This window comes from Pseudorca crassidens, chromosome 13 (genome assembly GCF_039906515.1).
Source record: "Pseudorca crassidens isolate mPseCra1 chromosome 13, mPseCra1.hap1, whole genome shotgun sequence".
Classification (NCBI taxonomy): domain Eukaryota; kingdom Metazoa; phylum Chordata; class Mammalia; order Artiodactyla; family Delphinidae; genus Pseudorca; species Pseudorca crassidens.
The window spans coordinates 49,186,324-49,201,426 of NC_090308.1; the positions used below are offsets into that span (position 1 = coordinate 49,186,324).

Here is a 15,103-nt window from a genome sequence, read left to right on the forward strand (position 1 = left end):
TCTCACACCTGTTAGGGTATCTAACATCGAAAAGACGAGATAAATGCTGGTGAGGATGTGGAGAAAAAGGAGCGCTTGTGCACTGTTGGTAGGAATGTCAACTAGTACAGCCATCGTGGAAATCAGTATGGAGGTTCCACACGTAATTAAAAAATAGAATTACCATATGATCCAGGAATCCACTTCTGGGTATATATATCCAAAGGAAACAGTCATTATCTCAAAGAGATATCTCTCCTCCCATGTTCATAGCAGCATTATTCACAATAGCCAAGGTGTGGAAACAACCTGTGTCTGCCAACAGGTGAATGGATAAAGAAGTGGTGTGTGTATACACACACACACACACACACACACACACACACAGGAATGTTGTTTAGCCATGGGAAAGAAGGAAATCCTGACGTTTGCAACAACATGGATGGACCTTGAGGGCATTATGCTAAGTTAAATAAGCCAGGCAGAGAAAGACAAATACTGCATGGTATCACTTGTATGTGGAATCTAAAACCAAATCAAACTCATAGAAACAGTCTAGAAAAGTGGTTGTCATGGGCTGGGAGGTGTGGGAAATGGGGAGAAGTTGATAAAATGGTACAAAAGTTCAGCTATAAGATGAATAAGACCTAAGGAGCTAATGTATGACATGATGACTATAGTTGGTAATACTGTACTACTGTATAATTGAAATTTGGCAAGAGAGTAGAACTTAAATGTTGTCACACACACAAGATAAATATGTGAGGTGACGGATGTGTTAATTAACTAAATGGGAGAAGTCCTTTCACAATGTATACGTATCAAATCTTCATGACATGCACTTTAAATATCTTACAATTTTATAAAGCTGGAAAAATAAATAAATAAATAGTATATTCATATAATGGAGTAGTATTCAGTACTTTTAATGAATGTACTATTGATACCCCCTACAATATGGATGACTACCAAAATCATTATGCTGAGTAAATGAAGCCAGGCAAAGAAAATAGTACATACTCTATGATTCATTCCATATGTATGACATGTCTTGAAAGGACACATTTATAGATCTGGGTTGAGTAGAAAGAATAGGGCTTTCAAATCTGGAACTAGGAAGACCAAGATGGGACATGAGAACTGTGTTAAATTATGTGACGGTCTTTTATACTGAAGAGAGTATGTCATTGTTCCATGTGGGGGGAAAGAAGCACCATTGGTAGGAGGAAGTACAGGGAGATGTATTTCATTATTAGTAAGACTTTCCAAAAAGAACAAAGACTGAAGGCAGTGAGCTACTTGTCAATAGATAAGCGTAGACTGAGTGGACATTTGGCAGGGAGAGTATGGAAGAAAGCTCTCTTTAGTGTCAGAGAGCTAATCAGTTAGTTCCAATTTTCAGCTACTGTGACTTAAATTACTGAATACCTTATCACAACTCGATACTTATTAAATTATAAACAAAGTGTTAAAACCATGAAGTTCCTCTGTCACTGCTCAGACACAGTTGTCAAGTTCTTTTCATCTTTTCATCTTGCCAAAGGAAATCCCTCTATCCATCTTGCCATCCATCCCTTTGCTCCACCACACTAAGATTACACGTCCCAGGCCATCCCTGTCCCATACAAAATCAAAGCCAATCTCTCAGCCATTCAAGAACTGTGGAAGTCAGGAGAGAGGTGTGGCAAGACATCAAGCTTCACACCATTCTACCTGACATCCTTCCCTTTTCTGCTGCTGATCTCTGAAGAAAGTGGGCCAAAGTGTCTGCCAGGCAAGAGGCTCTATAAACATGAGAATGGAAAAGAAAGAAGAGGGCATACCAAAGCACAGCTGCATGTTACCTCCTTGTGGGATCTGGCACCTTTAGACCAGTGTTCTCAGAGAACTCTCTGTGCTGATGGAAATGTTCTGTATCTTCACTGTCCAATACAGCAGCCACTAGCCACACATGTGGTTATTAAGCAGTTGAAGTGTATTTAGTTGGTGAGGCTGAGAAATCAAATGTTTAATTTTATTTAATTTTAATAGAGCTGCAAGTGACTTGTAGCTGCCATACTGGACGGAGCAGCTCTAAAGCAATCAAGCCCCAGCCTAGACATCACATGCCCTGAGGATTTCAGGGATATGGAACAGGAAAGAGCAGATTTACACCTTTCTTCTCATACCCACAGCTCTGCCCTGGTTCAGATTCTTTTCACCTCACACCCAGCACTCCTACGATGACCTCCTAATTGTCCTACCAGACTTCATATCTGGGCCCTCCAGGCCATCCTTCGGGCAACCTGATCTTCCTAAAACTCTGTTTTGATCAAGTCACTCTGTTAAGATCTGAACTCCTCAGTCTGGCATTTAAAGCCCTCCCAATCCTGTTCCAAACCCTCTTTCTAACTTTATTTCTCAGTTGGAACAAATACAAACCCTCCTTACAGCTCCATCATACAATGTGCTTTTTCATACCCTTATCTGGGAGTTTCTTACACCATCCTCACACTAGCTGTGTTATACTATGTGAATTAAACCTTCTGACTTTATTAACTCATCTATAAAGTGGGATAATGCTGTCCGCCTTGCAGTATATTTTGAGCAGAAAATGAAAGAATATACATGTGCAGTGCTCAGAACAGTGATGGCACCTGGCAGACATGCAATAATTAGTTAAACTTCACTGACCACTACTTATTTGAGTGAAAGGATCAGAGGAGAAACAGACTCATAATATGTGTGTGCTTTATTATACATACTTTGCATTTCTTTTTGGTGTATACAGTGGTTTCCTTATATGTTATGAAAACACAAAGGAGACTGTATTTTCATAACTCTACAGTTAAAGCACCTATGGTAAAACTCTGGTTTTAAAAAAGGAAATTAGAGTTTTTATAACTCTTACCCTCTGAAAAGCTACAGAATCTCTCTGGGGCTCATGAACTATATTAATTTGATTCAATTCAGTTTTAGAATTCTATCTACAAATATTTCTTGAATGTCAACAAAACATAAATTATCTGAAATGTATACTCAGTAATTGTCAGATAAAAGGAGCACAGTCCTGATGGCCTAGACCGGAGCCCCCAGGGCATGTCTTTAAGGCACTTCTCTGATCTCCCAGTATTTAAGGGGACTCCAGTTTCAAGAGTCCTGAGCCAATGAGCCCCCAAACCCAAGGGGTGCTGGTTAGTTTTCATGCAAACCTTAAGGTCATATCAAAGTCCCAGTATTTAAGGGGACTCCAGTTTCAAGAGTCCTGAGCCAATGAGCCCCCAAACCCAAGGGGTGCTGGTTAGTTTTCATGCAAACCTTAAGGTCATATCAAAGGACCTATTCATTGCATTAGATTTAGAGACCCCTAGAAGGACTGGAGGACTACTTATACACCATATGTGTGAATGCATCCAAAGTACATGTGCTTTTCTCACATGGATTCTTTAGGCAATTACATCTTAATAATATGATGGAAGATTATCAAACATTTTCAACAAAGAGCCTCTAAGTATTTCTCTGTTTCTCCATGTACAAAATCTACCTCTCCACCAAAGGAAACAAATAAGTAATCCATTTTGAAAAGGAATTCTAAAGTTTATAGAAAAAGTGACTGATCCCAAGTACTATTTATCCCTCTGGAGGGAAGTAGCTGATCAAGAGGTCCAGAGGTCCAAAGATGTAAGTGACATAATTACCACTATCACATGCTTTTCTGGAAAGTATCCTTCTACCCAAATATTATTCCCCTTTGGGAAAAAAAATTAATATATAGAAAGTAATTTTAGGGCTTCCCTGGTGGCGCAGTGGTTGGGAATCTGCCTGCCAATGCGGGGGACACGGGTTTGAGCCCTGGTCCAGGAAGATCCCACATGTGACAGAGCAACTAAGCCTGTGTGCCACAACTACTGAGCCCGTGAGCCACAACTACTGAGCCAGTGCACCTAGAGACGATGGTCCGCAACAAGAGAAGCCACCACAATGAGAAGCCTGTGCACTGCAACAAAGCGTAGCTCGCTGCAACTAGAGAAAGCCTGCATGCAGCCACGAAGACCCAATGCAGCCAAAAATAAATAAATTAAATAAATTTTTTTTAAAAAAGTAATTTTATTATTATCCATTAATATTTTTTAATGTCTCTTTCTTTAACAGGATGACATGATTTCTAAAAGAAGGGCTGAACTTATAATAGAGAGAGAGAGAAAAAGGAAAGAAGAGGAGGTAAGTAAATAAAATTGCTTTTTGCAAAAAAAAAGGACACACATATTTAAAACATATATATTTTACACATATATAAAATCTCAGCAATGTAAAATAAAAAGATGCATAGAAGTCTTTTTTTAATTTTTATTTTACGTTGGAGTATAGTTGATTTACAATGTTATATTAGTTTCAGGTGTATAGCAAAGTGATTGTTATGCATATACATATATCTATTCTTTTTCAGATTCTTTTCCCATATAGGTTATTACAGAGTATTGAGTAGAGTTCCCTGTGCTATACAGAAGGTCCTTGTTGATTATCTATTTTATATATAGCAGTGTATGTCTGTTAATCCCAACCTCCTAATTTATCCTTCCCCTGCACCTTTCTCCTTTGGTAACCATAAGTTTGTTTTCTAAATCTGTGAGTCTGCGTCTGTTTTGTAAAGAAGCTCATTTGTATTTTTTTTTAGATTCCACATATAAGTGATATCTTATGATATTTGTCTTTCTCTGCCTGATTTACTTCATTTAGTATGATAATCTCTAGGTCCATCCACGTCTCTACTGACCCAATTTCGTTCCTTTTTTGTTTTGTTTCTTGTTGTTTTTCTGCTACTCTTTTTTCTTTTTTTTTTTTAAACGTCTTTATTGGAGTACAATTGCTTTACATTGTTGTGTTAGTTGCTGCTGTATAACAAAGTGAATCAGCTATACGTATACATATATCCCTATATCCCCTCCCTCTTGCATGTCCCTCACACTCTCCCTATCCGACCCCTCTAAGTGGTCACAAAGCACCAAGCTGATCTCCCTGTGCTATGCGGCTGTTTCCCACTAGCTATCTATTTTACATTTGGTAGTGTATATATGTCAATGCCACTCTCTCACTTCGTCTCAGCTTACCCTTCCCCCTCCCCGTGTCCTCAGGTCCATTCTCTATGTCTGCGTCTTCATTCCTGTCCTGCCCCTAGGTTCTTCAGAACCTTTTTTTTTTTTTTTAGATTCCATATATATGTGTTACCATACAGTATTTGTTTTTCTCTTTCTGACTTACTTCACTCTGTATGAGAGGCTCTAGGTCCATCCACCTCATTACAAATAACTCAATTTCATTCCTTTTTATGGCTAATATTCTATTTAATATATATGTATCACATCTTCTTTATCCATTCATCTGTCGATGGGCATTTAGGTTGCTTCCATGACCTGGCTATTGTAAATAGTGCTGCAGTGAACATTGGGGTGCATGTATCTTTTCAAATTATGGTTTTCTCCAGAAATATACCCTGGAGTGGGATTGCTGGATCATAAGGTAGCTCTATTTTTAGTGTTTTTAAGAAAACGCCATACTCTCCTCCATGGTGGCTGAATCAATTTACACTCCCACCAACAGTGTAGGAGGATTCCCTTTTCTCCACACGCTCTCCAGTATTTATTGTTCAAAGGCTTTTTGAAAATGGCCATTCTGACCTGTGTGAAGTGATACCTCATTGTAGTTTTGATTTGCATTTCTCTAATAATTAGTGACATTAAGCATCAAAAAGATGCATAGAAGTCTTGATGGAGATATAGAGTTTATGTACAAGTTCTGAGATTATATATCATTTTTATTTTCTTTACACTTTTTGGTATTCTATAACTGTTTACAATGAACTTTTATTACTTTTATAATCAGAAAAACAAAAATTTTTTAAAGAAAGAAAACCAAGATGTTTAAATAATCTAATACAAAATATAATGATACTACATTAAACTATGCTTCTTGTGGATTTTCATTTGTGCTTTTCACACTTCAGCTCTTGCTACAGGGAGATAGGCTGGGAGCTTGGGTATAAGGTCTAGACAGAGAGCCTGTGAAGTTGTGCTGGGGCTAAAATATAGCTTACCTCGAGGTAAAGAATGGAATGGGGCAGAGCCTGTAGATGCTCAGAGTCACATACTGTGCAGGATGTTCAATACAGCTCCTCTTTTCCATCGGCTGATTTTTTGAAAAGATAAACCTTGAAGATCATGGATTTCGTTTTGTTTAGAGATGAGCTAGTCCCCAGTTGACCTAGCTGACCCAAATGCTACAGCCAAGCACCTCAGATAAAATATTCTGTCTTATAAACAAAATAAGATTTTGTAAGTTAGCTCTTCTGAGACTTAATCTTTTATAAAAATTGGCTGTGTATCTCCCACAATTAATTTATACAAACTGACTTTTGGAAGACAATTCCTGAGATTTTTTTATGAGAGTTCCTGAGATTTTCTGAGATTAAAACTGTGTATTTTTTTTAACTTTTTTGATGGGAATTTTATATGTACTGCCACTGTCTCAGACAAGGAAAGACTAAACACAGTGCAGCATCTCAAGGATCACTTAGTACAATTGTTATAATCAGTTAATGTGACAACCTGAGTTGAATCCATCCTGACTCCACATGGACCTTGGAGCTTGCTTTCCTGCACAGAACCAGGGGTCTTCTCATCATCTGCCTCTCTGTACAGAAATATGCAGTTTCTTGACTCACCTTTTTCCCAAGCAGTTAGGGAACCATATGCAGATAAAGCCCTTCCCAGGTTTGTCTTCTCAGCCTTAACATTATTGCCTTTGCTGTCTGACTTTTTAGCAACAAATAAAACACTTTTAACATTAGAAATCACTTCAAAGTCTCAAGGTGACTACTTCCATTAATTTTATAGGAAAATGTCGCCATCATGTGGAATTTTAGTCTCCAAATGTGACTGAAGAATATTCTATAAACCAGTGGCTTCATACAGATTTACAATGCATATCTTCCAATTCCTTGGAGGCCTTGCTTCTACTCTTATCCCTAGCTCCAGAATCTTTGCCCTCATCCTGTACACTAGCTCTTTCTCTGGTGCCTGGGTCCCTTTTACCAAGTGTAGTGTAGCCACATGCAGGAGAATGCCAGGAGTAGCCATGAAGGATTTTATCACTTTTCTAGATATGAGGAGATGCAAGAATTGGGCTCATAAAATCATCTCCTAAAAATATCTAACTGTCTGAAGACCTGTTCTGCCAGTTTTTTCTAGAGCACAGAGTGCCTCATTTCTGATCCATCCTGAACTTCTTTCCAGGGCTGTTGAAGGTCAGCAGCTGCAGCAGCTCATAATTTATTTCTTATAGAGGTAGAGGGCAAGTGCCAATTTGTAGGTGACAAAAGACAGAGCTTTCTATCAGAGTTTTAGTCCCCCTCTGCCACCACCACTCTAGCGGAGGCTGCCTTCCACGCAAATGCACAAAATAAGAGAACTGACCCTAAGCCTATCGCTCCCTCCAAATTTTGACTACTCTACAAAATCTGCCTTTGTTCACTCTCCAGAAGCCCTCTGGAGCAAGAGAGAGGGAAAAAAAATCTGTGTGTATTTGTGTGTGTGTTGTCCATGGCTTGTGGTTATTATCTGCTAGAGGCTAAATGAACTTATTCCTTCATACTGGAGGCAGATCTCTGAGACGATGAATTTTAGAACATGTATCTCCTAACATAAGGACTGAGAGATACTAGATATAAGAAAAAAAAGCAGCACTGTTCCAGAGGACCAAAATGCCACTTACAGAAAACTAAAACCTTTTTCTCTAAAAAGAATTAACCTGTGGGTCTCTCAGGTGGTCTTCTATGAAGATTTTTAGGCTATTAACCTTTTAAAAAATTTAAAGGAACTAGCCACAGCAACGTGATCAGAAAAAGAAACAGCATACATACTGAAAAGTAAGAACAAAATTTAATATTTGCATATATTTGATTATCTAGAAAGTCCAAGAGGGTAAATTGCAGAAAAATTTTTTAAGGTTGATCCCACCAGCTCCTCATGTAACAGTGACATTTGTCCCCATGAAGAAAAAAGTAAATAATTTCTAAAGTAATTAAATAATCTGTCTAGAAAACCACACAGAATGTTGGTTGGTACTCTTCATCATCTGGGACAAGATCCAGCCTGCCTGCCTCTTCTCATCCTCACATCTTAAATGGAAGCATGATACAACCTGTCCTGCTCACATACCCAGAGCTTACAGTTGCTCTGAATTAATCAGTTTAGTCCTTCATTCATAAAAATGAATAGACAACCAAGGATTGCCATATATTTGAAATTATCAATACAAGGAAGAACCAAGATGAACAAACAGAATAATTGACTCTAAAACAAATAGACAATACAGGAAATATATTAAACATTTAAAAAATTCCAATTTGCCTTAAATAATTCAAGAACTTGTATCCATAAAACAAAAACAGGATGGTATGAAAAACCAGAGAGCAAAAAAAAAGTTCATGGAAACTACAATATAGCATTTAAATTAATTGAAAGTTTCTTGTTAAACTTATATAGTTTAATTTTTTTAATTAACAAACAAGTTGGAAGAGCTATTAAATAGAGCTGGAGAGGTGAGCAAAAGTTTATCTGAAACTAAGATGTCTACAGCTCGTAGTGTGGACTCATCCCACCATGCCTCCAGTGATCGTCAGCAAATCAAATCTCAAACTAAAAAATTGTCAAAATATAAGAAAAAGGAAAAAGTAGTAAGAGAACCAAATGGCTTCAAAATTCAAATAAAAAAGAATAAGAACTGAGAAACATAGTTCCAACGCCAAACTCCTTCCGGGGAAAGAGGAGCCTGGGCACAGAACAGCGAAGGGCCCTTTGTCCTCTCTTCTTCCTCCCGGCACCTGCAAGTCCAAATCCCAGCTCCAGGCGCCTTTAAAGGCACCAGGGTCTAATCAGTTAGAAAGATCAGGAAATAGCGAGCTAATCAAAAGTGTGCAGGCAAGAGGTAATGAGAGGGCAAACAGTAGAGCAGGACTAGAAAGGAGGAGAGAGTCTTAAGTATTATTTAGGATTCCTATTCTTAGAAACTGGATGTGCAATAATGGAGAGTGAGGAGTCAAGATAACTCCCAGGTTTCTGACGGGAAGGCAGTGCTCCATCCGGGACAAGGGATAATTCTGGGCGACGTGCATAGAGGCAGTGCAGGAGGATCAGTAGGACAGGGTTCAGTGTTACGCAAACTGGACTGTAGCACTTCGAGCCTTTACAACACCACTTAGTATCAGTATCCTGTTGTGGTCTTCAGTAATCATTTATGTGTTAATTCTGGTTTCCTCAGATAAGCTGCAGCCTCCTCAGGGGCATGTACTATTCTATTAGAACAGTGCTTTATACAAAATGACAATAATAACTATAACATAATATAGTGTTATAATAATAGGAATAGGAATAACAGCTATCATTTGCATGCTTACCATGTACCAGACAGTTTTCTGAGCGCTTTGCATGTATTAACTTATTTTAGCACTACCAACAACCACGTGAGGGAGGTACTTTCCTTATTCCTATTTTACAGACGAGGAAACTGGTTTTGTCCAAGCTAACACAGCTAGGGAGTGTTTTATATACTCTTTGAGTTGCATTAAATATTGTTACTGAAGACCATGAGAAACATGTATGTTCTGACAACTATAGCATTAAATATTAGCAGTTAATATCTTGTCTAGGTATTTATTTATGGGATCACCGTGGTGTTAGAGTCTTGAAGGCATTAAATTTCTTGGGTGCCAGATATTTGAAACTTTACTATATCAGTTGATGAACGTTGCATGCCATACTAACCAATACCCGCTTATTCCAAAATATCCCAGATGATTAGTTAGCAGTGTCATTTGTTCCATATTTTATATGTATAGTAAAAGGGAATATTTTCCTCCTTAGACTGTCAGACAAGATGAAGACATGAGCGAGGAAGAACCTGAAGATGAGGAAGATGATATTGACAACATCCTTGATGAATTTCCAAAAGATGAGGAAGTGATGAGTGAGGAAGATGAAGAGCAGGAAATTGATGCGGTCGAACGCCTGAGAGGTGAACTGAGAGAAAAATTTGAAGCAGATACGAATAATTTACAAATAATACAGGTTATTACTTTTTCGTTTTTCATAATTCAAAAAATAACGTTTGAGAATGAAACAAAAGCGAGTTGGTTTATGCCTTGGTTTCTTTTTAACATTTCAAAAGAAATGTATATTTTTAGGGGTTAGGTCCCTTTCGTCAGCACCATTTACAATCATAAAAACTAGTTAATAAATCAAGGGCAACGTGGAAGCCACACAGGGTCAAAGTTTTAGCTGCCAACCTGCAGTTACTTGGAAGCTGAAAAATATTTGTTCTCTAGACTGAAGTAATCAGTTACTAGCAATGTCCATGTGCTGTAACTAAATACTGCCAGCCTCCTTCCCACTAAAAATGTTTGGTTTTATGATTGTTTTTCATTAGGAAGAATTTGAGAAGTTTTTGATACCAGTAATTCTCATTAATGGAGCTCGGAAAACCCACATTGTACAATACATATTGAATATGAAACTGAAACCGCTGGTGGAGAATCGTGCAAGCATTTTCGAGAAATGTTATCCAATATCATCCCGCCTTGCCCAGAAAATGCTCAGCTTTACCTACAAGTATATAAGCTCATTTGGCTACTGGGACCCTGTAAAGGTAATGTCAGCAAATGCATCTGAAAACCTTTCTCTTGTTTCTTTTTTTTTTTTTAAAGCATGTCTAAGAAGACAGTGGATAAGTTCAAAAAATTGTAAGCATTGTATAGTATTCTTAGCTAGCTATAAAAATATGTGTGGTTGTTTCGCCTTTCTGAAGTAGGAAAGTAGTTGAAGGGTTTAAATTTCTTTCGTCTATTTCTGTAAAGATCATCCAGTTCCAACTTGGTTTTAACTCTGTAGCAGAAGATGGTAGTAGAAATATTTTCAAACTAGACATCTAGCGAGCTGAGCTCTGACACAATTTGCTATCTAATTTTAGGCAAGTCCTTTAAACTCTTTGATTCTGCTTCCTCACCTTTAAGATGGGAGAATACTGCCATCAGGCCACTGTGATCAAATGCAAGAATATAAAATTCTCTGGAAAGTGTGAGATCCCATACAAAATGTGCCTTTAATGTTCGTCACAAACTTATTTCTAAGCACTGTATTTTTAGGCAGTGTGGACAAACATTTAATGTAATTGGAATTCAGTAACTTCAAATGTGGGATGGTTTTCAACAAATCTTAATCAAGGACATGCCAGCCACTGTGTCAGTCCCTGAGAATAGAGCAGTGAATAAAACAGACAAGGTTCCTTTGTCATGGGCCTTATATTCTAGCTGGGTTGGAGAGGGAGAATAGGCAATAAATAAGTAAACAAATAAGTTCTTGTCAGGTTGTATTAAGTGCTATAAAGACAATAAAAGAATGTCACGTAAAGGTGACCTGCCCTCTCAACCAGTGTACCTTCTTATTTCCATCAGTGAAGTAGCACAGTGGAGAAGACCATGGCCTCTCGAGCCAGACTGCCTGAGTTCAAAACCACCACTTACTAGCTGAGTGACCTTGGGCAAATTACTTCACCTCTCTGAGCCATTCCCATTTGCACAATGGGAATAAGAATAGTCCCTACCTCATGATATTGTTACAATTACTAAATCAGTTAATTATTGTAAAGTGCTTGCAGCAGTGCTTGTTTTATTGTGAATGCTCAATTAATATAAGTTGTTGTTATTAACGTGTATTGGTCACTGATAAAAAGTATTTTGGAGGAAGGGATCCAAAATGGAGCCATGTGCGTATTACTTGAAACCTCCTTCCTGGCTGATGTTGATACAATCAGTTTCAATTCTACTTAATTGTGATATCTTCTTTACCTTCACTGTAAGGATGTCAAGAGAGACCTTTTCAAATATCATGCTGAAATATAGAAACATTATGACCGTTCCCTCCATAGAGAATCAGATAAAGTTAAGCATGTATTAGGATCACCTAGAAAGCTTTTGAAAAATAGTTACACCCTAACCTTCTCTTTGAGATGGACAAGAGAGGGGAAGAAGCAATCAAAGTCAGAACCCTATTTAAGGATCCATGTCCAAACATAATTAGGATTGTATAAAGATGCCTTGTGGAGAAATGAGTGCATGGTCATAGGAAGGGTTTAAGCATATAAATCATTTTTTCAGGGCTGTTGGGAATCTTTCTGGGTGCCTGACCACTTGATGTTTCTGATTTGATGACACCTTGTGTATTCTGACCTATGGAGAAGAAAGATACATGCTAGATATTTTGGGCAATAGCAGAAACTATTGTAAGAATTCACACTTAATTTTCGAATCTGAAATGGAATCATTAAACTTTCAGCTTTTCTTTTATTACCGAGTATAATAAATAGAGCAGACATTCCCACCCCATCCCTGAGTTTCTTCTTATCCCTAACAGTTACTCCCAGCCATGAATATTACTTCAGCCCAAGAATGATGATGCTGACAACACCATTGACCTGTGACAACTATCCTGGTGTAGTTCTGGGGGAGGAGCAATATTACCATACTGTTTCTCACCTACTCTGTCAAGTCCAGGGATGACTGATGCTTGGCCATCTGATGATATAAAAAGATATCCATTTAATTACCCAGTCGTCATCATCACCAATGCAAAGATGTGGGACCAGTCCTCCCTCTCCATTCCATACCGACACCTTAGGCTGCCTTTTAGGTGTATTTTTCCCTTTTGTGTCTGCTCTTGATGTTTGTGTGAGTGGGATTTCGTCTGTATAAAAATGTAGAAGAGAAGCTAGTAGGATTTGTCCTACCAGTACACTCCCATATATAACCCAGGACCCCACCTGTATTAGTCTACTCATGCTGCCATATGGAATACCACAGACTGGGTAGCTTAAACAGCAGAAATGTATTTTCTCACTGTTCTGGAGGCTGGAAGTCCAAGATCAAGGTACCAGCAGGGATGGTTTTTCTAGTGAGGCCTCTCTTCCTGGCTTGTAGATGGCCACTTCTCACTGTGTCCTCAGTGCTTTTCCTCTGTGCTCATGCACTCCTGGTGTCTCTTTTCTCTTCTTATAAGGACACCAGTCCTCAGATTAGAGCCCCATTCTTATAACCTCATTTAACCTTAGTTACCTCCTCAAAGGCCCTGTCTCCAAATACAGTAACTTTGAGGGTTAGGGCTTCAAACCATGATTTTGGGAGGACGCATTTCTGTACATTACACCACCTTAGGAATGGACCTGTCTGTGAAGATAAATTGGCCCATGAATATATCCAAACACCTTTACACTACTTGGCAGAAACATTCAGTATATGCTAAACACATTATAAAGGAAGTAGAATAACTATAGTTGTCAGAAACTGGAACACTTAAGAAAAACTACATTTATTCCATATGAGTATAAAATAATTCATTCTTTTTACAGTTTTTTAATATCAGTACTTGATTATAATTAGTTTTCTTGTTCTATAAGAAAGATTTTACAAATTTGTTTTTTTAAGTGTATTTGGGGGAAATGCTGTTTAAAATAAAGCTAACTTATTAATTCAGTTTTGCATATATTGCAGCTAAGTGAAGGAGAGACAATCAAGCCAGCTGAAAATTCAGAGAATCTACTTCATCCTGTAATCCATCGTCAGTATATTTATTTTTTATCTAGTAAGGAAACTAAAGAAAAATTTATGAAGAACCCAATCAAATATATCCGCCAACCCAAACCTAAGCCTACTATGCCCATTAGGATTGCACTTCTGGGGCCTCCAAAATCTGGGAAAACTACAGGTAAGGGTGTGTTTGCCTTTACTATCCTTAAGCATAAAAGAATCTCCTGAAGACCAGGACCACTTTTCCAGGAAGATAACTATCAAAACTGACTCAAAAAGAGACAGAACACGTAAATAGGCCAATAACCATTGAGGAGAAGGCATTCAAAAATACAGCCCCACTCCAAAACAGCCCAGAATCAAATGGTTTTGGAGGAAAATTATGTCAAACTTTCAAAGAATTAAAAATTCAAGAGATACTTACTGTGTTTTTATAAGCTTTTCCAGAGCAAGGGGAAAGAAAATAAACTGACCAATTTATTTTCAGTTTTTTTTAAAGTAAAGAATATAGTCCATACAATTAAAAAAGTATAAAAAATATAAATTCATTTTTAAATTAGCATGACCCTGATATCAAAACCTAACAAAGATAATACAAAAAAAGAAATTACAAACGAATATTATTTATAAATATAGTCAAATAACAGTTATATTAAGATTTTATTAGCATAAAAATTATATTTAAAATTTTATAAATATAATCTGTATTAATAAGTTAAAGAGTGAAAATCCATTATCTTAATCATTACTGAAAAAGGCATTTGGTAAACTATAATGTTTGAATTTTTTATATCTTGAGACTTTTTTTTAAGGCAAATAGTCCAACAATAGGTGAGTGTGGTATTTCAAGATGACGTGTGACATGATAACCACATGAACAGTGGTTGGTCGCAATGATAATAAAATGGGAAAGGGCAGATACCAGAGATATTTAAAAAGGAAATGACAGGACTTAATGACTGACGGCATAGAGAATGAAAGGGAGAGATGAGGTCAAAGATTAATTTTCACCAGAAATAATAATAGGGAGTTTTGTGTTTTAGCTCTTCAGATGAAAAGTGTGTTTTCCCCATTTAAACGTCTTAACATGATTAAGAGTCTTTAATAGTTGTGTTCTAAAAGTTCACAAAGATAATGATATTTCCCAAAGAAAGCTGTACATTAACATTCAAGATCCCACAACCACAGCAAAAAGTAAAATGTAGATTAGACAATCTGATTCCTCGATTTTTGTTGAAATAGAGGTTAATCTTTAAACAAAATGTCAAATTGTAAATGCTTAATTGTTTTCATAGCTTAAGAAAAATAGGTGTGACTCTCGCGTTTGTGGCAAAGCTGAGATGAAGCCTTCTGCGGCTCTCACAGGGGAGTTGCTCCCGGGTGGCCCTAATTGTGGCCAGTTAACCTGTATTCCCCGTGGGACCAGATGAGTCTCAGTGTCCTCTACACACTGCTGTCTCCAGACCGTGATGAAGCAGGGTCTGTAGACCCTGTCAGAGCACACCCACATTTAAC

General features: G+C 37.6%; 1 protein-coding gene across 1 annotated transcript in view; it reads left to right on the forward strand.

Moving 5' to 3' along the window:
- The window catches only part of AK9 (adenylate kinase 9), a 122,519-nt gene that overhangs the window by 91,809 nt on the left and 15,607 nt on the right, over positions 1–15,103 (forward strand). The window contains exons 29-32 of the mRNA XM_067702394.1: positions 4,111–4,179; positions 9,876–10,079; positions 10,438–10,656; positions 13,553–13,766. Of these exons, the coding sequence (XP_067558495.1) occupies positions 4,111–4,179; positions 9,876–10,079; positions 10,438–10,656; positions 13,553–13,766 (706 nt within the window). The remainder of the gene's footprint in view (positions 1–4,110; positions 4,180–9,875; positions 10,080–10,437; positions 10,657–13,552; positions 13,767–15,103) is intronic.